This window comes from Lichenostomus cassidix, chromosome 1, assembly GCF_008360975.1.
Source record: "Lichenostomus cassidix isolate B80296 chromosome 1, HeHo_3.0, whole genome shotgun sequence".
NCBI classification, from domain to species: Eukaryota; Metazoa; Chordata; class Aves; order Passeriformes; family Meliphagidae; genus Lichenostomus; species Lichenostomus cassidix.
In genome coordinates, this window is record NC_139479.1 from 17,548,614 (window position 1) to 17,570,913 (window position 22,300).

Sequence of the window (22,300 nt, forward strand, 5' to 3'; positions counted from 1 at the left end):
AAATAAGCCAGAAACCAAAACCTCTTCATCGTTCATGCTGCTACCAAAGGAAGTGTCTTTGTGTAATAATGTGGCAGACTACATGATACTGCAGGAGTTTTAGGCACGATGTGAGTTTCATAAACTTATGGAGTACAAAATATAGAATTTAGTTGCAGTTGGCAATAACCATTCTGGACTAACAGTGGTAGCCGAAAAGCACTGAAATATTAGAAAATGTCAGAATTAAGGTTGTGCTTAATTATTTAATTGTAGCTTGAGTGTAGCATCTCTACAATCATTGCTTATGTAAACAAGTACTTTGGTCCAGCTCTCTCTGTCTTCTTTCATATGCAGAAAGGGAATTTCTCACATAATAAGGAGCTTTCCTATACTATGGTTTACTTTCTCTATACATCTGCAAATTTTGCAGTAAATAGGACAGATTTACTAAACTATTTAATAATAATGAATAAATAATTAATAATGAATAATCGTATTGATAAACAGTCTGTAATAAATTAACATTCCTATTTATTAAACTGCACCTTTCACAAAAGGACAGGTCCCTCCTTCACATTGGACAAGTCATGAATCCCATGGAAAATAGTAATTTGAAGTAATTTCAGACTGTATCATAAGATAGAAAAATCTAAAAAAATAAATTAAGTTTTCATGGATGACCTTATTTTTGACACTTCTTAATGTCAAAAATGCACTTTGCTATCTTTAACTGTTGTTATATGTCATTATATCTAATAAAAATTTCTTTTTGTTCCAACTTGTATTCATCACTTCCTGTCTTATTGTTGTCTATTTTCAAGAAAAGTCTGTCTGTTCCTTCCCTGTAACCTTCCATTAAATAGCTGAAGACATCTATAGGATCTTTCCTCAGCCTTCGCCTATGGAAGCTGAAAAAAAAAATTATCTCAGCCTCTGCTGATATACCACATTCTCCAGGCCCCTGACCTTGGTGGAGCACTGCTAGACTCATGCTAGTCTGTCCTCATCTGTCTTGTAATGGAAAGCCCAAAACTTGTCTTTTACTGCAAAGCTTGTTCCTGAGCAGTCATCCCAAATCCACAATGTTGCACGAGGCTTTTGTCTCCCTTTCCATCTGCTGTTGTGGAAATTCCTAATGTTCCTGTCAGCCTCCCTCCACAGCCTGGACAGATCCCTCTTAACAGCAGTGCATGGGTCACTCTCCCCATTTTGGTATTGTCAGCAAACTTGAAACATGCCATTAGCACTCACTGTTAATATTTGCAGGAAGGGAGGAGAATGGTGAGCAAAGTCCTGACTTCGTTCTGTTTACCAGCTCCCTAGCATAATTTGAGGAAGCAATATTAGTCTATATCCTTAGCTTAAATTGAAAGTCAAATTCCCACTGAAAACAAAGAAAAAAAAGGCAATTTTAGGAGCATGCCTTTGGCAAAGAAGCTTGTATTCCCCAATGCATTAAGTGAATAATCACATTTTTTCTTGGCTGTCTTACAGTATTACAATATTACAGACCATTTTTTCCAGAGTACTTCAAAATTATCTTTCATTTAAGAACTATATACTTATCTCTCTTCCAAGTTAAAAAGCAATAAAGGGAATGTTAATTTTTTCATTTTTACTATTAGAATTTTAATTATTGTGAGATAGTATTTATTATTTTTCTATACTTTGAAAAAGATAAAATATAATGAAAAAACTATTGACAATGTGTGTTTTCCATGTTTCATATTTTTGCCACTACCTTGAAGAATGTTTGACTGAGACAGCTGGACTAAAAACCAGTTATAATAATAGATGGCTTGGGTTGGAAGGGACCTTAGAGATCATCTGGTTAATGCATTTGGAAATACATTTGAAGAGTTTGAAAAACACAGTGAGAAATTGCACAGCGAGAAATTGCACAGCATAGTGGAACTTGATGATCCCTTCCAAACCTAACCATCCTATGATTCAATGATTCACTTTCTACAAGTAAATTCTGAAAAAGTGTTTATAATGTCTTGGTATGATTTTTTTAGTGTTTATAGATATATATTCACATTGAAGCCAAATTAAAAAAAAAAAAAGAAAACTTACAAAAGACATCTCCTCTAAGGCTTTGCTCATCAATTTGATTTTCAAAATCTTCCTTCCCCTCTTCATCTGACTCTTCTGCCTCCTCTTCTACAGCAGCTTCAGTTTCTTTCTCTTCCTCACTGTAGCTCCCACCAAGATCAATGCCACCTTCATAGTCCAGTAACTGCAAGTGGGTCTTAGAAGGTGGTGTCACAGCTGCTTCTGGGATTGCATTCTGGGATTTTGTTTCAAGCTTTTTCACACTGCTTTTATGGGCAAGAAGTTTCTTAACTGTGTCCTTAGCTGTTCCAGGGATTCTTGCAATTTCCTTCACTGACTTTTCAGGGATAACTAGAACCAAGAAGAAAACAGAAAATGTTCATCTGAGGAATCATTCAGCAATGACAGCATTTTTAAAGGGGATCACAGTGTCTTTTACAAGGTCCAGAGACCCACAGAACTAAATTTTCTGCTGTGAGATTTAAGTTCAGCTCTGCACAGAACTGGACACAAATGCATGTCAGCTCTGTTGTATGGACAGCTCTGTCTGAGTCACTGTGGAAAGACCAAAGCAATTCTCTGTAATGACCTCTTTAGACTCCTGTATAACACAGGACTAACACAGGCCATAGAGCTCCTTACATTAATTATTTTCACACTGAAGCTTGGGGAAAAAAAATCCTGCATCAATTTGTGGACTAAAATTGTCCATGGAGCTGGGATTCCCTGCACAATAACTGCAGCCTAATAATAATAATGAGCATTTCCCTTGGCTATCTTTTGTGAACTTCTCTGGCCTAATTTTCCTTCCATGGCAGGCTGAAAGCTACTGAAATGTGGCTTTAATTTCAAATGTGCTGAAATATTTTGAGAAGACATATATTAAGCTGCTCCATCATATTTCTTTTAACTCTAAGGGACATTTAATTGTAAGGGGTAAACACCAAAATTCAGAGAAGCATCCAAGAATGCCAAATTATTACCACCTTTCAATTCCAAGATGGACTAGAAAATAGATGTAACATTTCCTGAGAATTTACTATTTTATGATTCCTCGTGAATGTGAAATACTATAAGTTATCCTTTTGGATAACCTGGTGTTATTTTAATTATCCTGGAATTATCCTTTTCGATATTACTGTCAAATGTTGTGTACAACCATGTCATAAGCATGACAGCCTTCTGCAGTTTGAGTCCTTTATGTGAAGTACCTAGGAAACAATGAAAGCTACACAGTTCCAGTATGCTATAAAAAGGCTCTTTCATAAAGAGAGACTATTTTCATCAGAATAGCCTCATATACTGTTTCCCATCTTTGTTTCTCAATCAGTATTGATGCTGCAGTTCCTAAAGCGTTTTAGGATTAAAAATGATGGTGGAAAACAGCTATTTTTATTTCCCTCTGCTCTTGCTGTCTAATTATTGTATTACAGGGCAAGAATATGTTCCTATTTTGCTCCTCACTTTGTATTTATGAAAATTTTATCCTAGTACTTTGAGACAGATGGATTGGACTTGGAACATTGGGTAGTACTGTTTTCTCTGTGCTTCTTTTCATAGAGACACAGCAGAAGAAAAACCACCAGTTAATAAAATAGAACTGCAGTCTAACAGGGAAAGGGGAAGTTCCCTGAATTTATATTCACTCCCGGAAAATACAATCCTGTCACTGTGAATTTGTCACATTTTATTTATGACAAGTGCAGCTACATGCTATTTAGTATGTCAGGAACAGAATCAGACTCTTGGTGTGCTCACTGTAGCACTCAGGTGTTTTTGAGATTGCTGTTGGAGTAAATGGATGCCAATAAAATAAAAGTCAAAATCAAATTTTTGTTCTTCCTTTCTTTTGGATAAAATTTGTAGGATTGCTTGTCAAATACTTGCAAGTAAACTCTATTAATACTCCACAAAGTATCCTCTGGAGGATGATGTCATGAAGGATGTAAGGTTCCCTGGGTCTAAACTTGGAATTCAGCAGTAAAAATTAACAGGAAAGCTTAATTCCAAACAAATTTCCTCTTGACAATCAGTAACAAGAAACTTCATACTTTTAATACAGAGGCTATGGGGATTTTCAAGGCCACAAGACTGACTGCTCAGCAAACCTGAACATCTGCTTTTAGTTTCTGCTTTGAAGTTTTCCTCATGAAATGAAAAATTCTTACAGTTCAACATAATAACCTCTGGGGTGTCAGAAAACCAATCTCCTTGTATGTGCAAAATTTAGCAGTGTGGAAAATCAACTGACAAGAGTGGCAAAAATAGGGGGATGAAAATGTATAAATTCCCATGTGCTTGCAGACTCCAATTTGCTGCTGCACTATGAAAATCTCCATGCTTGTGGAGACAAAGAGGCTTTAGACACTAAGTATAATTTAGGAGACAGCACAAGTCTCCTTCTAACCTGCATTCAGCTTTAGAGTAGCCAGAGGTGTGGCATTAAGGCTTTTTATGTTTACCCATAAATTGCAGGAGGACTGATGCAGTGTGAGGATACACCACCTTAAACTCAGTCTGTTCTTTTGAATCCATGGCCTGAATGAGCAGCTCACCTCTGGCACTCTGGGGCTCTATAGCTGAAGCACTGATTTTTCAGGACCCTTTGCCTGAAGACATGTAGATGAATGGAGAAGTGCTGGTCACAAATATTTGTACATTTATCTGTCCATGTGACTGCAGAGAATTTTGGAGAGTGCAAAGAAATGTAATGTGTTTCACCCCAGCTCTTCCTTATGGACCTTTGATCAGGAATAATGCAGATTAATGCCTCCTGCTCACGTAGTTTCTGTATATTGCCCTAATACAAAAATATCTCAGTTTTCAAAGCTATTTTCTTTCTTTGAATTAGAGACAATTAAAGCAATAAGTTAAAAAAACAAAGACAAAGAGTGGCTGAGGGCTGAAAGTAAATATTTTCTGTCATCAGTTGCTATATAAAATTATAAACCCACAGAAATGGATTGGTGTAGGATATCTAATGACCAAGCTGTGAAAGTTGAGTTGAAAAAGATACCTAGCATATGCCAACCCGTTGGCTCTGTGCTGCACTGTTTAAAGGGAAATACTCATTCAGGGGATGGTACAGGAGAGGGAGAGACAATGATCTGTTCTTTCCACACACCCTGTGGCTGCAGCCAGTGCTGGCCCTGAATGTACAGGGGATGCAGTAGGAGGCAGCTGGCTCTGCTCTCCAGCAGGCACCCCATGCTTCCACCTTCACACCTCACAGCGTATTAAACAACCTGGTGAGAGACACAGCTAGGAAACTGCCTTACAAATCCTTTTGTAGCTCCTTTTATAGCTTCTTTTTATATATTTACCTCATGTAGGCAGAGTCTGTAGATGTGAGTAAAGATTACATCAACATGACTTAGTTTTAGAAATCATTCTAAAAGTTATCAATCTCTTTTAGATAGTCTTCAGAGAGCCTGAAAGCTTTTGTAGATAGGTTAAAACACAAATTCTGGACTATTATTTTCTTCTAAGCACTCTGGATCATTATCTACCAATATGCATTCCTACCCTATTTAATTTCTAAAATTTTTACCCTTATTTGGGGAAGGATACTTTGAGAAGTCAGGGCAAGTTCATCACACTGGACTGTGCTTAATACATGATTACAGCAGCCAGCAATGCATCCAGTAGGAAATGCATGGTGACAAAAGCTTAAGTGTTACTCGCTGAAGGATGACAGCAGTATTTGATGTCGTACTGAATTAAATTTTAAGAATATCACCAGCAATATGACCACAATCGCTTTTGAAGCTCTGCAATTTTATTATGTCAAACCAAACCCTTCTGAGGACTGGCAAGTTAAATAAGAAAGCAAAATCATATATGGGGTTTAAGGGTTACCCTAATAGCAAAAAATGAACGAGTAATAAAAGAGGTAGAGAGAGAGCTGGCATGATTTTTTATTAATATTTAGATACCCAGCAAAGCATAATGAAGAAGACTAACCTCTGCCTCTATCTGGGCAATAACAGGATTGTCACTGTTGAGCTCCTTAGAGTGATGCCTGTAGACTTTAAGATAGTAATCCTTTTTCCTGTTATTTTGTAGGACTAAAAAAGTGAATCAAAAATAGGTTAATTTCTTTCCCCAGGAATCTTAATTGCTTATGGAACCTTGTGAGACTCTATTCTTAAAGAAAAGCTGAAATACACATAGAAGCATGTGGCAGGGGAAATGAGGGTTTTCAATGCACAATAGGAAATCAGGAAACACATGAACCTGAGAACAGCAACAAATTGCAGCAAGATAGAGGCCAGATGTGGAAATGGCTTGGACCCTTGTAGGGATCATTCAAAAGGTTACATCTCTATGGATTCTCAAGAAAATGTGTGTTACAGACAGTTCAGGAATAGTCTCCAATGTTTCATACATATAGGAATGTTACATGGCAAAAGGGTACCTTAATAATTACAGGTCATATCCACCCCAGCAGCAGTGTTTGCAGCCTGATGTTTCAGCAGCCTGATGTTTCAGCAGCTTTCTCCAAAGTTAGTATATTGACATACAAATTGAATGAAAGAATTTCCACCACCTCCTGTGCAAAGGTGAATTATATATTACCTCATTTTTTAGGTTATTTGGTGGCATGAGGAGATGTAGCCATAGGAGTTTCATTATAAATGTGCTTAGTTGCTCTCCTTTCATACTCCAAAAATTGTGTTATATATTAAAATGGTTTTCGTTTTTTTGTAAAAAGCAAATACTCCTGCCATGATAGCCAGTTTTTTTTTATACTAGAGACAACTGCTATAAAGAATGCCTCCCTGTGAAAACAGGATTCCAGCTCTGTGGGAATAATTATGTGGAGTACTGGGGACATATTTAGGAAGGTTTTGTTCAGCTGCAGCACAAGCCCAGGCCATCTGTTGGGAGCTGGAATGGGCCACAGGAACTGTAGCCATTGCAATCAAAAGAAGTGTGAAGCCACAGCCTTCAGCCTCTAAATTCCCAAGATGGTGTCTTCATCCCATTAAACCCAACTGCAACATTTCTTTTGGCTGCAGTAGAGCCAAAGCTTTTCCACAATTGCTATATGACATGGATAACACTTAGTCTTTCAATGTGGGCTGGTGCATCTAATTGTTTGTGTCACTGTTTGAAAAAATATTTTCCCCAATTGCAATACACATCCTGCCCCCATCAGTTACACTGGTCAGACATTCTTGTGGATTGCAGTAAAAAATAACTATCAAAACATACAGAGCTAAGAGAATCTCCTCTTCTTTCCTTTAAAATAAGAGGTGTGGGGGGTGGAACTACCACCCCAGAAACCAGTCTCTATTTAGCACCACTGAGTTTTAGGTTTCACCATCCACTGACTGTATTTTTCTCTTCCTCTGTTGTTGTTTACACCTTTCTTGCTGAACCCTCGCCTTTTGACCTTCTGCCTACGGCTCTGATTACTGTGTTAGTCCTCTACCATCTCTTTTACTAAATCTCTTTTCCATTTAGTGTGTTCTGCTAAGTTTGTGAATGGCATGGATCCTTCCTCTGCTAAACAATGAACAGACTTTGTTAATTGGAAATATGACATGAGGAAGTAGATAGAGGGCAAACTATTTAGGAGAAACACCACTGAGCAGATAGTAATCATCTGACTTCAGGATTGATGTTTTTACAGGGCTAGACATCAAAAAATGCCTCTCCAGAAGTGAAAGTATTTCTGTTACTCATATTTAAGCAATCATTCTTGTTGGATTGTTTTTGCTTGAAGAAAGAATATTTTATGCATAGAGTTAGTAAAAAACAAAATTTCCCTGGAAATTGTTAGCTTCTTATTAAAAAGAAAAAGCCAAATAAATGAACAAAAAAACCTAGACCATTTTGCTCAGAGATACATTTGTTTAACATTTCACCTGTGATACAACAAAACCATACCAAGATGTGTCATGTCAGTTTGCTCTGATATCCAGTCAAATGCATCCTTCCATTTCAGTAAGCTGCAATGGCATATCAAAAGGGATGTAGTCTAGCAAGGCTCATCACATTGAATTTGAGTAAAATGTTCTAAACAGCTCTGCTGTGGTAATCTCTGTCCATACCAAACCTTTCAGTAACAGTGAGATTTTTGTGTGCTTATTTTTGCTTGCTAAAAGTCAGTATTTTTTTACTGGAAGTTGAAACTTAACAAAATGGTGCTTTCCTGGGCAGGACCAGAAGTTGGACTAGTGAGTCCCTTGCAACTCAAAATATTCTGTGAAAATACTAAGTTATCAATGTGTATTGTAAGTTTCAATTACTATCGTAATGGGAGTAGGAACATGAATAATAGAGGGGCTCAGAGAACATCTGTGACTATGAAATATAATCATAATACATATCTGATCAAGGATTACTTGAAAAGATTTATATATAGTGTAGACTTCATCTGCTATAGACAAAAACTTTTAAAACATTTGAGCAGGAGTCAAGCGTCCTCTTGAGGAAAACATTTTTAATGATGTTGCAGGAGAAACATCTGCCAGGTTTAATAAAGGTATCAATTAAAAGTTTCATCTTAAATATAAAGACAAGAACAGCCTTTCTTTCTTTCGTCTTGGAGGGTTATAATTCCGTTTAAGTGGGAAATGACATCTTTATGGGAGGTCTTTCATATTCAATAGACCAAGGCAAAATTTTAAGTGCAAAGTTTAACACAGAAGTCATGGCTTTCTTCCCTTTTCTCATTTTTTGCTAAATTAGCCTGAAACTCTTCTGGGAGGGACCACACAGCCCTCCAAGGGGCTAACCTTGGGAATTCATGGAAAAGTCAAGGTAGATTTTTTAAACTATTTTCTCTGTTTCTTCAAGACAAATTCACTTCTCTGTTCTCCTTGCAACTCCTAGCGATGAGACTTGGAGACAGGTAAAATTAATTTGAGCAAATGATACTTGTATTAACTATTCTATGAGTCATACAATCAATATATTATTTTGTGGAGAGGTCTTGCTTGGTTGGTATTGCAGCATTGTCCAGCATGACATTTCTGAGAACATGCCTTGCAATGATCAAGTATTGGAGGAAAACAACATTGATATTCCTGACATCCAGTGGTACTCACCAGCACAATCAAATCCACTCCCTCGGTAGCCCTGCTTGCATTTGCACTGGAAGGAGCCTTCTGTGTTGAGGCACTCAGCGTGGAGGTTACACCTGTGTGTATTTGTCACACATTCATTTACATCTGGGGAAAGATATAAATGCTTCAGTGAAAACTGCGCTGAAGCCCAAGGTTCATGACAGCCTGTTTGTGCCAGCCCTCTGTTTCCAGGTATTATCAGCACTAATCTTAGACCAAGACAATCCAGTGACCATCAGGGGCAGAGGAATTCACACTAGGGGAGAATGCTTGGTGTCAGCTCCAAATGCGCAGATGCTGGCATATGCATCCATGGAAAATGTAGAGCATCCCAGTAAAGGTAAAGTGAATGCAGTGATTTTCTGACTGAGAGCTGGATTCAAACTATAGGCTGTACACACACTTCTATTAACAAAATGCATAAGGCACCAAGAGAATATGTGACATCAATTAAAAAACAGTTCACCAAAACTTTCTCATATTTTCATTCATTGTAGAAAGAATGAAATGGAAAGTAACCCTGAGCCAAGATGTCAAGATCTTTAATCTATCTCTAACATTCCAGCATACATATGATGTTGCATGAAAAAGGTACAATCAAGAAAATTCAGTCAAAAATACTACATTCAACTTGCAGCAAAAATGTACAGGCAAACAAGAGTATTTGATTTTATTCTCTTTCCCCTTATTTTGCTCCATTACAAAGATGTTTCTGATTTCTCCCACATGAGGGAGTCATGTTGATATACAAATGTTTGCACCACTTGCATTTTATCCAGATTGCATCATTTTTAGCAGCTGACAGGTCCTCTCATAGTATGTCAGCAAACAAACAAGTAGCAGGAAGACTGACGCAAAAATCTGGTGTGTTTGAGAGTGAGATTTAGGTTTGCAAATAAAATCCTGACTACTGAGACCTTTTCAGTTTTTCCCCCATGTATGCATATTGTAAAAGAAAAAGAAATATTTTTTCCACTTAAAGACTCTCAGGGTTTGTAGGCAACATGAAATGCAAACTTAAGTCTCCAAACCTGCCTTATGATCTCCCTCCCATCCCTCACTTTAAATATAAATTAAATATAAACAAATCCCATCAATTCTCTTTTTTATGCACTTGTAGTTGCTCCAACCCTTTCAGGCCCTTGTGTAGTCAACAGCTGGAACAATACTCCTGCAGCACCTGCTGCAGTAATTTATATTTTGCTGTCCTTCCATCATTCAGCTAATGGATTGAAACAGAAGTAAGGGTGTTTTGACATTTGTTTTAACACCTGAGCATGTCAAGATAACTTTTTGCCTGTATTTATTTTTGCTAGGGAGAAACTTATGAAACAGAAACGCAAAAAGTAATTGAAAACTACTATTTTCATACTTTTTTCCCCCCCAAGTTCTGTAGTATCCATCTAAATCACTGTTTTTACAGTCATGAAGGAACTTAATTTGCATTCCTCAATAATGACATGAAAAAAAGAAAAAAATATTGTGGGACTGCTTATTCATCACAGTTTGAAAGCCAAGACAAGAAAAAATGGTTCTTTACCTAAAGTTTTACCAGAAGTAGCTTTTTGTTTTAGTCAACAGTTGCAAACTTATGACAAACTCTTGCACATCTTTACTTGGTACAATGAGGCAATTTAAACTGTAAGTGCAGTGATTAGGTTTTTCCTAAAGCTACAGAGAAAACCCAGAAAAAAACTCAAAGTGCCATCAAGAATATTTTTAGCATGACAACTTTTACTCATTTCTGAGGTAGCAACCCCAGGACAGGCCAACGTGCTTGAGGCAACGACAGGGAAGATGCACACCATGGGAATAAAAAGAATGAAGAAGGATCATCCACCATGTGGTAACTCTTACCTACGCAGTTGTAGCGGCCACTGGTGTATTTTAGTTCATAACCAAGCTGGCACTTGCAGTAGTAACTCCCAAATGTGTTGACACATCTGCGGTTGTAAGAGCAGACAGCTTTGCCAGCGGAGCATTCATCTATGTCTGCAGCAGGAGAAGGCATGCTGGTCAGACCCATGAGAAGGTAAAATGGCAAAGAAAGAACTTGCTGGGATTTGAATGGGAATGGTTTGGTCTTGGCTACCACAAATAAGCTTAATAAATAAGCCCTATAATTTCACACTTGGTGATGGCTTTAGCACGTGTTTTTATGAGTGAAGCAGTAAAATTTGCCTTAAATTAAATCGTTGCATAATGAACTAACATTATGCAAGAACACAGGACCAAGTATTATAAGCAATGCTTGCTTTGTCACAGGAAACTCCCAGGTAATGTTGAGTCTTCTGGAGAAAAATTGAGAAGTTTGTATTGTGGGTCATCTCAATAAAAGAAAGCTCCATCCAAACAAAATGCCCAAATCCTATAACACATTATGTCAGCAGGGCAGCTTCCTGCAAGCAAAGGACTGTATTTAATACCACTAGGGAGAAACTGAATCTGTTGATGACTCTAAATCATGTCAAAACATTCAATTATTTATTGGGGATGAGACTTATCCAAATAATTACATGGCCAATACTACAAGAAAATTGATTTTAAAAAAAGCATGAAAACTTTACATCACAGTGAGAGAAACAAGAAACATTATTTAAGTCAATGAGGAGGGTTAACTACTTCCTAACCTTTCCCCAGAATGTTATGGCTTCAGGGATCCTGCAGAAAAGAAGCTGAAAGTGAGCTCTCTAACCATACCAATGCATGTCCTTCCATTTGGTCCCAGCTGAAGGCCACTTGATGGACAGAGACACTGCACTTGCCCTTTTACTTCTTCACATCCATACTGGCAATTCACCATGGCACATGTCCTAGAACCTGAAAACAGTATTTAAAATAGCAAAAAGAGTAAAATTCTAGACTGGAACCACACACTTAATTTTAAGTTAGATATGGATGAACACAGAAATTAGAACAACAAAATTCCATTCATTATAAATAAAGCTGTTTATACATTAACTTATTAGAAATTCAGGAGTCCATGAGATATTTTCTACAAACAAAACTCTGTCACTGAAAAACTAGAAGCTTCCTCAGGTCTGAAAAATCAGGCTGGCTAAGAAAGCAGAACGCTTTCCATTTCATGCTGGCTTAACGGTGAAGAAGATAGGTAGAAATGCCTATTTACCCCACAAGTTTAGATAAGCCTTACTCATACAATGGATGTTTGCAAGAACAGTTTTCATCAGCTGTGGAAAGCTTTTCAAAACAGATAAAATTAATCAGTTGTGGTGCACAGAAAGGTAAAGCACAGAATAATGGCATGAAATTCAGCACAGTAAAAAGTAATCTGTATTGGTGCTTTGTTTGAACATTTAGTCATCCTTATTCAACAGATGAACTGGCAGGACTATTCACTGAGATGATACTAGCTGTTCTTCATCTGAAGCAACACTGTCAAAGACTTATACTTCTATCAGGACCAAAACACCTCTGAACACCAAAATATAACACCATAATATAAACCTAGTTTACTTTACCCAAGAACCACCAAACAGGAAGCCTCTTTCAGCTGTGACAGTACCAGAGAGCTGGGGCAAAGACCCTATCCTGAACACGCTAAATCTTTTCATTACAAGAAGAAAATCTGCTGGGATGAAATGTGATTAGATGATTGTTGGTGTGCCTGTTCCATCAGCTCTATTACTTACTTGCACACGTGCCATCTGGCATGAGCATGTACCCGTTGAGACAATAGCACTTGTAGCTGCCATGGGTGTTCATACATCTGTGCTCACACGGACGTGGCTTCAGTCCACATTCGTTCAGATCTGCAGAAGTCATTGGAACTGAGTGAGTGCAGGGCTGTTATACATACATTCATGCATATAGGTGGATAATGTTGCCTAATGTGTTGAGTTCCCCAGAGTAAAATCGTCTGGATGGAAAATGAGCCAGCCCCTTGCAAGATGAGAGTTTAGCAGACCATCTGGCTGAAAGACTGCTAGTGAAACCAACATACACAGACTTCCACACTCAAAAAATTAATGCAAATCTGGCCACATCTGGCAGCTTGTTAGGAAATAGTGGAGGGGTGGAGAAAGAATTGTAGTTAGTCTCTTTTTGAGACTTATTTTTCTGGATTTCTGATTCTAGTCCTCCAGTTGACCTCTGTAATAGAAAGGCAAATGCATGAGACTAAGAACAGCAAAACAGTTTAAGATAAAGTGAAACAAAGATTTTTACTTTAATTTTTCTGAGCTACACACTGGCACCAAGGTTATCAGTAGCAGAAATTAAATACAATATATGATAATAATTATGTGACTTTAAAAATAAAAGGACCAACATAAAAAAAAATCTCAAAATCATGAGAATAAAAGCATTTTATTCTCCTGCTCAAAACACAGGATTTAAAGGCTTTTCAAAAACTAGACCAATTTCAAATTCCCAATAGCTGTCCTTCACAGGGAGAAAATGAGACTTTAAAAAAGTTTCATTTGTGGGGTACAGGGTGAGCAGCGCTGATAATGATATTTGGCCTATGATAAGGGTCAACATCTGTGGTTTTGACTTCTGTGAACTGACATCTCTACTTCTTGTAGTGATTAGTAGACAGACAGAACTCATTTATAGAATACACCAGCATATGCAGCCCATTCAATATGTGCTGTTAAACACATATGACCAATATTATAATTTCAGTAAAGATAAACTCTCCAGGCAAGCACTGAGCTTGTGCAGCTCCACTTCTAATGGGAGAAGCATCTGTTCTCATGTCTATGCACCCTGAAGACCACAGAAAAAAACCACTCCAGGCCATTCAAAGCATGAACTTTGTGGAGGTGCAGAAGTGTTTGTTACAGCTCAGTTCAGGAAAGAGAGAGGGCTACATTCTATTATTTAAACACAGGGGCTGTTTGATAAAGGACAACCTATCTGCTTGCAAATCACACTGGATTTTTGTGCTACTGTGAGTCCACTAAATAACTAAGACTCTCTTAACAAAGAAACTAGAGAGTAAACTGGAGAACAAAAGTTATTCCACTTAGACCATACATTTTCAAAAGTGCTTATCTGCACCCATCTTTCACAATGCACAGATAGCATACACAGCTCTAAAAAAGAACCTACAGAGATAAGGCTAATTTAGCTCAGACTTGGTGGCAGACTAATACAGTCCCCTTATCTCTGTTATTTTAGTTTGCTCATGTTGAGCTTGCTCAGCAGGACATTCTGCTGTAAGGACAGACCAAGGCTACATCTGCCAGCAAATTAAAAGTGAGTATTAGAACTCCTGGCTGATGGAACACGACCACCTTTATGGCTATACTGTTGAAACAGTGCTTGGACACTTCTGAGCCAACAGGGAATTTGCATGTGTAGGTCTGTGCTGTGCTTCCACCAAGCCTCAGTCTCTGAACTTACTGAAGTGCACAGAACTGATCTGATTGCCTATGGAGAGCATGTCAAATGCACACGGAGTTACTGCTCAGAAAACACCTAAAAGCTGGGGGCTTCTCTGTTGCTTTTCAGTAACATTTAAGCTGCCAAGTAATTTTTGAGGTTAAACCTCTGGGTTTAGAGGCTGAGGTTGTAAGTGGTACCTATATATCTGTTAAATATAATCACATCTGCTTTTTCCCTTTCCTCTCTAGTGGTACCAAGGAATTAACTTCTTTCCCTGGGAGAAACATCAAAAGTGCAAGAGATGGAGTTCGCCAAGATACCTAACAGTACAGCTTTAAGGTATATTGTTTGAAAGATACTGTGTAATAAATGGGTTGTTTTGATATAAAAACTCTGTGTTTAGCACATCAATACAATATTTTCAGGCAAAGTCTGCAGGAGCTTAGGAAGGTAGCAAGGACAGACCTAGTCATTTTTGTGGCCTTTATGTCATGCTTCCCTGCAGCAGGATGGCCTCTCCATGCACAGTGACCTGCTCCTTTCATCTGATCCAAAACAGGGGTCTCATATTTAGGAAAGGAAAAAACTGAGTTCCTATCAATGTATTAACTGAAATATTTCCATGTTGAATTCCAAGTTTATGGAGGGAAAACAATGCATTTAAATTTGTGAAAATGCAATTCTAAGCACTCCCAAAGCTGGTTCTCAGAAATACCATCAGCATATACAAACTGCCCAGGCAGATTGATAAATTACATGTCTAGCATACAATTACATGTCTTTCTGACTAGAAGATTAGTTAAAAAAGAAATGTGTTGCTAGTTAAGAAAATAACATGGGCTCTGAAATTGACTTCCTTTTCTTCTGATACTTTCCTGTATAATCTCTATAAACATGACAGTTAGCACTTGCCATCAGCCCATAAGAGATAAACAATATAGGTTCAGACATTTGTTTGCTGAAGGAGGCTTAGCACTTGCCTGGGATGCTGGAGATGCAAGAGCCTTAAATTCTTAAGTTCTTCTATGTAAACAAGAAAATATCCTCATTTACTATTTTGGAAGATGACACAATCTTCTAGTACAAGATAAGGAGACAGAAAACCAACAGTCTGCTTTCTGGAGCATATGCACAAACCTTGATTACAAGTTTTCCCTGTAAACCCAGGGAAACATTTGCATTTGTTTGGTCCCATGCACTCGCCATACTTGCAACCATGTCCACAGGTAGCTGGTGGAGCCAGGAAGAGAAAGGAGAGAGAAAAAGAAAAAGTTAGAAATATTCTGTTTGAGAACTTTTGTCCTACTTAGTTGCCTAAAAACTTTTGCACAAGTTCACTATCCTCCATACCTCTCCCTCTAGTCTGAGCAACTTTATTTGGGCTTGAGAACAGTGGCAGTAATGTGAATTACAAGAATTTGATTTTTTCCAAGTTTATAAAGACAAGAGGTGTCTCACTCATATTTTTTTTGTCTGCAATGCTTACAACTCACATTTAGTTTTGTGCTCTTGCCTTTTTCCTTTTTTTTAAGAAGCCTATGTGAGAAGCAGCTGGTCAGCAGCTTGAATTGCTATGCTTGGCATCTTGAGTAGGAAAGAGGCAACAGCACTATCCTAGGAACCAAAGGAGACACATAATCCTACAGCAGTTTTACAGTCTTGGATCTCCTCAGTTACAGCTGAGGAACGTGTCTATCCCATGGTGGAACATCCAGAGCACATCTGTCATCAGGCAACTCTCCTTACCACACATCCCAGTAAGTATAATTGCTTCAGGTTTACAATAATCTGAGAGAGCTACATTTAACCTGGATGCATTAAAAAGCAACTCTCAGCCCTCTGGATCATCAATCAGAAATTAAATGCTGACTTTTATAAGCCTTAAGGCTCCTGAAATGACTATGATTGTCAGCATGGGGGTTATTCAGGAAGAGCAAACCAAACAGGCATTTTAATCAGGACTAGCTCTGGAGAAACAGTAGAAGAGAGTGCACCAGGATGTGCATCTCAATTCCTTATGTAGTTAAGCTGACTTGCAAACTATGGGAAAGTTTAATTACTATATAGTAAAATTAACATTAAAATTATTTTTTGTGAATTCAAGTATCTTCCCTACATTAACAGATGCATTCAGATGTACTGAAGGTACTAACTCTGCAGGCTGAGGCATTTTTCAACACTAATATCCCTGAATGCAACGTGCCACACTGCAAGACCAGCTTGTTCCGCTGGGATCCAACCATCCCTGCTCAGGATGTTCTCCCATGGGCAGACACATTCCTCTGCTGTAACTGAGGAGATGCAAGATTGCAAAAGACCAGCTTGCAGTGTTAGCACTGAAGCAAAGAAAACCACCACATCTGGATTTACAATGCAGAATTACATTATAGATAGCTTGAAGTGATTTGCCAAAGCAGAGTCTTCAAATTTTATGAAAACCTATTGCTTTAAAACCACAGAACCTACTTCACTAGTTGATCAAAGTTACATTTGCTAGTTGTCCCTCCTGGTATTAATTTGCATCAAAACTAAGGTGCAATTAAGCAATGCAGAAATATTACAATAATCCCTTTTTCTTTTTTAAAAATGGCATATAATATATACAGAGCAGAGACATTTTAGCCTCTTTCCCTTTTAGTATATGGATTTTCAGCAATGAATAATCTTAAACCTCTATAAATCCACCAGATATAAAAGGCCAAACTCTCTGGGACAACAGGTGCAACATCTGAAAAAGATTGCTAGAACACGTATTTTATGTTTCCGTTGTGTTTTGCCCAAGTACAATTGGAGAGAGAGATTCCACAATGCATTCTTCTTGAGATATGTAGACCTTTTACAAATTTGAAGTGTCTTAAGAGTCATTGTCTCTTCATTAAATAAATGATCCACAGATCAGAAGGCTGGCTGGTTACCCAAGCTCAAGTCAGGGGCAATTATTGCTTGAGTTTTATTTATACTTTTTTAGAAACTTAAAACCTTCTGGTTCTCAGAGGCTATGTACTCTGAAAATAAAGGATGCTAACTGATGGAAAACCATTTTAGGGGTCCTTGTATAGCACTGGAAAACACTGCATTTTTGGCATCTACTCAACAGCTGTAACAGTAGAGGCACTGACCAGGGCTGTGCAGGAGGTTAGAACAGATGGTGCCTTCTGGATCTAAGAATTTCTGAACATGCAAGTTATGGTTTGGTGTTATTTACCCAAAGCTCTGGGGTTTTTTTTTTTGGGTTTTTTTTTTTTTTTGAGGAGATGGTCTCCTAAGCATGTTTTATTCACTCTCTCACAGAGTTAGGAGATTTCACTCCTCAGAAGTTTTCCTTCTGTAACTTCTGGCAGACATGTAGGAAGCCCCTTTATAAGTACCAAATGCAAAGCCACAGAGAGGAAACAAGGAGAAAGTTAATGTTACCTTCGCAGTGGCCCTTGTTCTTTCTCCAGCCAGGGCAGCAATCCAACCTGGAGCCATAGCGACACACCCCAGGCTGGCTCACAGCCACCAGCTGCCCGCGAGCTCTCGAGCTGCACAAGGAAGGACAAACAGGTGCTCTGTCAGGAAAATGCACATGTCCATTCCTCTGTATACCCCTCTGTACATTTCCCTTCTGCTTTATCCAAGGCATTTTGATTTTTGTTCCTAGACAGGAATGCAAACTTGCATTTGATCAGAGAAAACGGCATGATGGGAATGTTTCACCTGCAATAAATTAACTGTGCAATGTAAACCCCTTCTAATGAGAAACAAGGCAAAGGAAAAAAGTACAGCCAGGTCCCCTGCTAGAATGAGACATTTTAATATCAGTGAAGTCAATGAGGCTGCCTCAGTTTGCGTCACATGAACAGCTGGATGGAATATATGATGCCATAACAGACAGCACTATTGCCTTGGATGATGAAAGACTGATTCCACACAAAAACATGTTCTGAACATCAGTCAGCCCCATAAAAGCTCATAACTTGCAGGCTCACAGCCACTGTATACATGCAAAATGACTGCATAAGTGCAGAGATTCTCAAGCATTCTGGTTGCATGAGACCCCCTGACTATACAAATTAATGTTAATTTCACCTGCCAATAAGCCCTGAGGGTTCAAAGTCATTTCACAGATCAACAGCTGCAAGAGTTGGAAAACCTGCCATGTTAGTTGCCAAAATCATAAATCTGATGGAAATCCACATAATAAATTATAAATCTGATGGAAATCCACAACTGTGTAAACTTTCTAGACCTCCTCTGTGCTGCTATGAATGCTGTAGCTTTACTTCTCCCTCTGCTTGCTGTTATTTAAGTTGTGCATTATGAGATGCCTGTCCCCTTTATGAAATTCTTTCCTTTATCCAAAATCCTCTGTCCCCGTTGCTTTATCCAAGCCATAATTTAAAATACACTTTCTTCAAAGAGTCAAAAGTGTTGTTTTTGACATTCAAAATACCTTTTTGGTGAGAGCTTTATAGTAAATGATTTGGGATGGTTGTAGGGGTCAACACACTGCAACAAATATCTGATGGTGGGGAAAAAATTGTGGAAAAAAGTCATTGGGCATGAATTTTTGCAGTTTTTAGTCTGAGGCACAAAAAATGTATCACTTTACCACACTACAGGAGTGCTTTGCATGTATCCTCCTGTGCTTATCTGTAACGGTTGCACTGGCATGAAAACAGTTACTGCAAATATCACTGAGGCAACCTAATAAAACAAATACACAGATATACTTCAAAGACGCAAGACGTTACTCCAGAGTTTTCTTTAGTAGCTGAACCATTGGAAAAAGAAGGAATTCAGAGGAAATGCATAAACTCATGTATCTGAGATATTATGAACAGAGATGGTCTTCATGTCACCTGCCAAGTAAAAAAGCTTAATTATTGGAATAAATTATTCCGAAGCCACCCAACCTTTGTGATCAACCCAGTGATGCAGTTTACAGGAGTACATGCAGTTGTACATCTTCAGGCAGGTGCAGAAGTGTATTGAACAGCTACAACTCCTTTGTGTGTCTATATGACAAATAAGCACTCCACCTCTGCATCTATAAACAATAAAATAGACTTTTCCCATTTTGTTATCCAAATGCTGCTGGCTTACATCACTTGCAAGTAAACAAGTTAAAGAATGTATGTTCTGCTTGCAGACTAGAAAGTGGCCTTGAATTCACCTGGATAGTAAATGTACATTCTGCTTACATCCCGGAAAATCCCCTTGAATGCATCTGGATAGTGCTATGACTCCCCTGGAAGGTTAAAATGCCTAAAACCTAGAGGAAGAAGGATCTCATTCCTTACCAAAAGGTGCTAATTTTCACAGGAAAAACTAATTCAGCAATATTTTAGTTAATAATTCACTTCAAAATCAGAAAACAATGTCTTTATAAAGTATACAATATCTCTCCAGATTTCAGTACAAACTTTCCTTAAAATTGGGAAGTATTCCATAAAGCTCCAAATTAAATTAACATAGCTGAACTCTCTAGATATTTCCCTGGACAAGGTCTTTCACTTGTTCTGACTTCCACAACAAGCATCAAGATAAAATGTAAACTTTTCCACAGAGAAAGATCAACCAGATCCCAAAATCTGTGAGGAAAACCTGCTTTGCCAGGTTAGTCGCTCTGACACATGAAAAATCAACACCCATCAGCTTGGCTATTTCTATCAGGAAATCAGCATTGCTTGAAAAAGAAAGAAATTTAAAAAGAGGAGATTCTTTCAGGCAGGCAGACCCTTTCTGGAAGAATGTCACATGAACCCTCCTGGATATTGAGGGAGAAGTAATGCAGACTGGAGGCACAGGGCACTTCTCATGTCTCCTTGCCTGATATTCCTGTAGGGTTCAGAGGAACTACCTAAAGACCTGAGTGAGATGGCTGGGCTTGTCACTTGTCACTGTCTTCTCAGTGTGCAAATATTTCCTGGCCTTGAAGAACCTGCAGCCAAAATATGTGACTGAAGAAGAAAAGCAAGAGAAGGCACACTGTGCAGACTGGATCACAGTGCAGGTCAGCAGAGGAGTGGTGTCTGAAGAACTCTGTCCTCTGAGAGGCCACTGGTGCTAAAGGTAACAAGTGGCTACTTAGCAGTCCAGGGTGCCCAGGCAGGAGAGAAGTAATTGATTTTACGTGGCTGTGGTATTGCTGACAGCACTATGTGACATTTAGCAAAGAGCAGTGAAGATGAATAGTAACCACAAGAACCCAGGGCCTCCTGAGCTGAGGTGAAGGAAAGAAAGAGCTGGCTGCATTAGCTGTCACAAGATTGTTGTGAGCCATTGGCACCACTTAAAACTAAGTGGGACTCCACTGCTGCTATAACATGTATTGCTGGTGTGGTTTAGGAATGGTATTCCCCAATTCAGTGCCCCCACCAAGATTCTCCACAACCACTGGCTATCTTGCCTTGCTCCCCCATTTCCCCCTTCCCCTTGCAGCAGCATGGAGTTGAGAATTGGAGGCAAAATAGGCAAAGATCATGGGTTAAGATAGGAACAATTTACTGGAAACAGCAATGAGATAAGGAAACTAACAGTAACAGCAATAATACTAATGACAGAAGGTAGAAGAAAAGAAACATTTCACCAGAAAATACTCCAATAATAGACCGGAGAGGCTCCCTCGACCACGTTTTCTTGAACCCCTTCTCCCTGGAAGAGAGTCCTTTTTTTCCCGCTCTGGCCAGTGGTGTGAGGTGGTACAGAATAACAAATGTGTTTTCTCCAAGACATAAGAGCAGGACTGGAGTTCATGAACTTCCACCCCCCGAGGAGCTGACCACTCAACAGCCTCGCATGTCTGGAGCAGCACACTGCCACTTTGTTACAAATGTTTCCATTCACAAATCTGATACTAAAGAAATAAACCACACAACATCCCGAAGGCTTGGTATGCAGTTGCTGGGAATTTTCCCTCTACGAGATATTCCCTTGCTGCAGCACTTCTGTTTCTGGAGAACTGGGAGAGGGAACATTAGAAAAGCTTGGTCTGGAGTGTGTGTTTTTATTGATCCTTTTTCAAAATCTCGTTCTGTTTCCAGAGCACACCTGTCTCCATGGTATCCAACACCTGTGATGATAGGCTGCTTGTGAAGGGCCGGTTTATGCTGGCAGACCAAGAACTGGAGCCGCTCACACCTTTCCACAGGTGCTGCAGCTTTTCCCCCATTCGGACCGCCACTGAAGCCTCCGCTTTTCCCAGGGCACGAGTCCCCAGCCCTGGTGCGAGTACCTCGGGGAAGCGGCTCACACGCCCGCTGGAGCGCCCGAACCGGGCTGGCTCCGTTCAGCATCACGGCTCCGGGCACCGGACGGCCACGGGCGCGGGAGACACCCGCGTACACCCCGCACACCGCAGAGAGCGCCCGACAACCGGGCGACAACCGGAGCCCTCCCGCCTCCCGCCCGCGTCCCGCTCACCTGCCCGCGGCGAGCCCGGCGGCTAGCAGCGCGGCGAGCAGGGCGCTCCCGGGCGCCGGCACCATCCCCAGCCGCGGCGGGCGGCCCGGCCCCGACCCGGCGCTGTCTGGCTGTCCCTCGGGCTGTCCCTCCGGCCGTCCCTCGGCGGCGCGGCGGCAGCGCCGGAGCGCGGGTGAGCGGCGGGACGGGGCAGTATAACCGGGCGGGGCGGGACGGGGCGGATCCGCCTCTGGCAGCGCTGCCCCGAGCCGGGGCGGGACAGAGCGGGCCGAGAGCGGCGGGCGGTCCCGGCCGGAGCAGGGCAGGCTGTCCCGGGGCCGGGCATGCAGCCACGGTGATGCTCCCCGGGAAAAGCCCTGTCACTCCGGCGGGCCGTACCAAGCCCGGCCCGGGACCTGCCGCGGCTGGGGGTTTGCCCGGTGCCACAG

The 22,300-nt window shown here is 39.9% G+C and overlaps 1 protein-coding gene across 2 annotated transcripts in view; it reads right to left on the reverse strand.

Annotated features, from left to right (window-relative positions):
• EGFL6 (EGF like domain multiple 6) overlaps positions 1-21,996 on the reverse strand; it is a 29,711-nt gene extending 7,715 nt beyond the window's left edge. Inside the window, exons 1-8 of one of the 2 annotated variants that reach the window (XM_085052040.1) lie at positions 21,873-21,996; positions 17,880-17,989; positions 15,603-15,695; positions 12,767-12,886; positions 11,814-11,933; positions 10,971-11,105; positions 9,096-9,218; positions 2,059-2,388 (exon numbers count right to left, since the gene is read on the reverse strand). In XM_085052040.1, coding sequence (XP_084908166.1) covers positions 2,059-2,388; positions 9,096-9,218; positions 10,971-11,105; positions 11,814-11,933; positions 12,767-12,886; positions 15,603-15,695; positions 17,880-17,989; positions 21,873-21,937 — 1,096 coding nt within the window. In that variant the 5' untranslated portion in view covers positions 21,938-21,996. The remainder of the gene's footprint in view (positions 1-2,058; positions 2,389-9,095; positions 9,219-10,970; positions 11,106-11,813; positions 11,934-12,766; positions 12,887-15,602; positions 15,696-17,879; positions 17,990-21,872) is intronic. The other variant, XM_085052032.1, reaches the window with a different exon arrangement.
• Between the last annotated feature and the right edge of the window lie 304 nt (positions 21,997-22,300).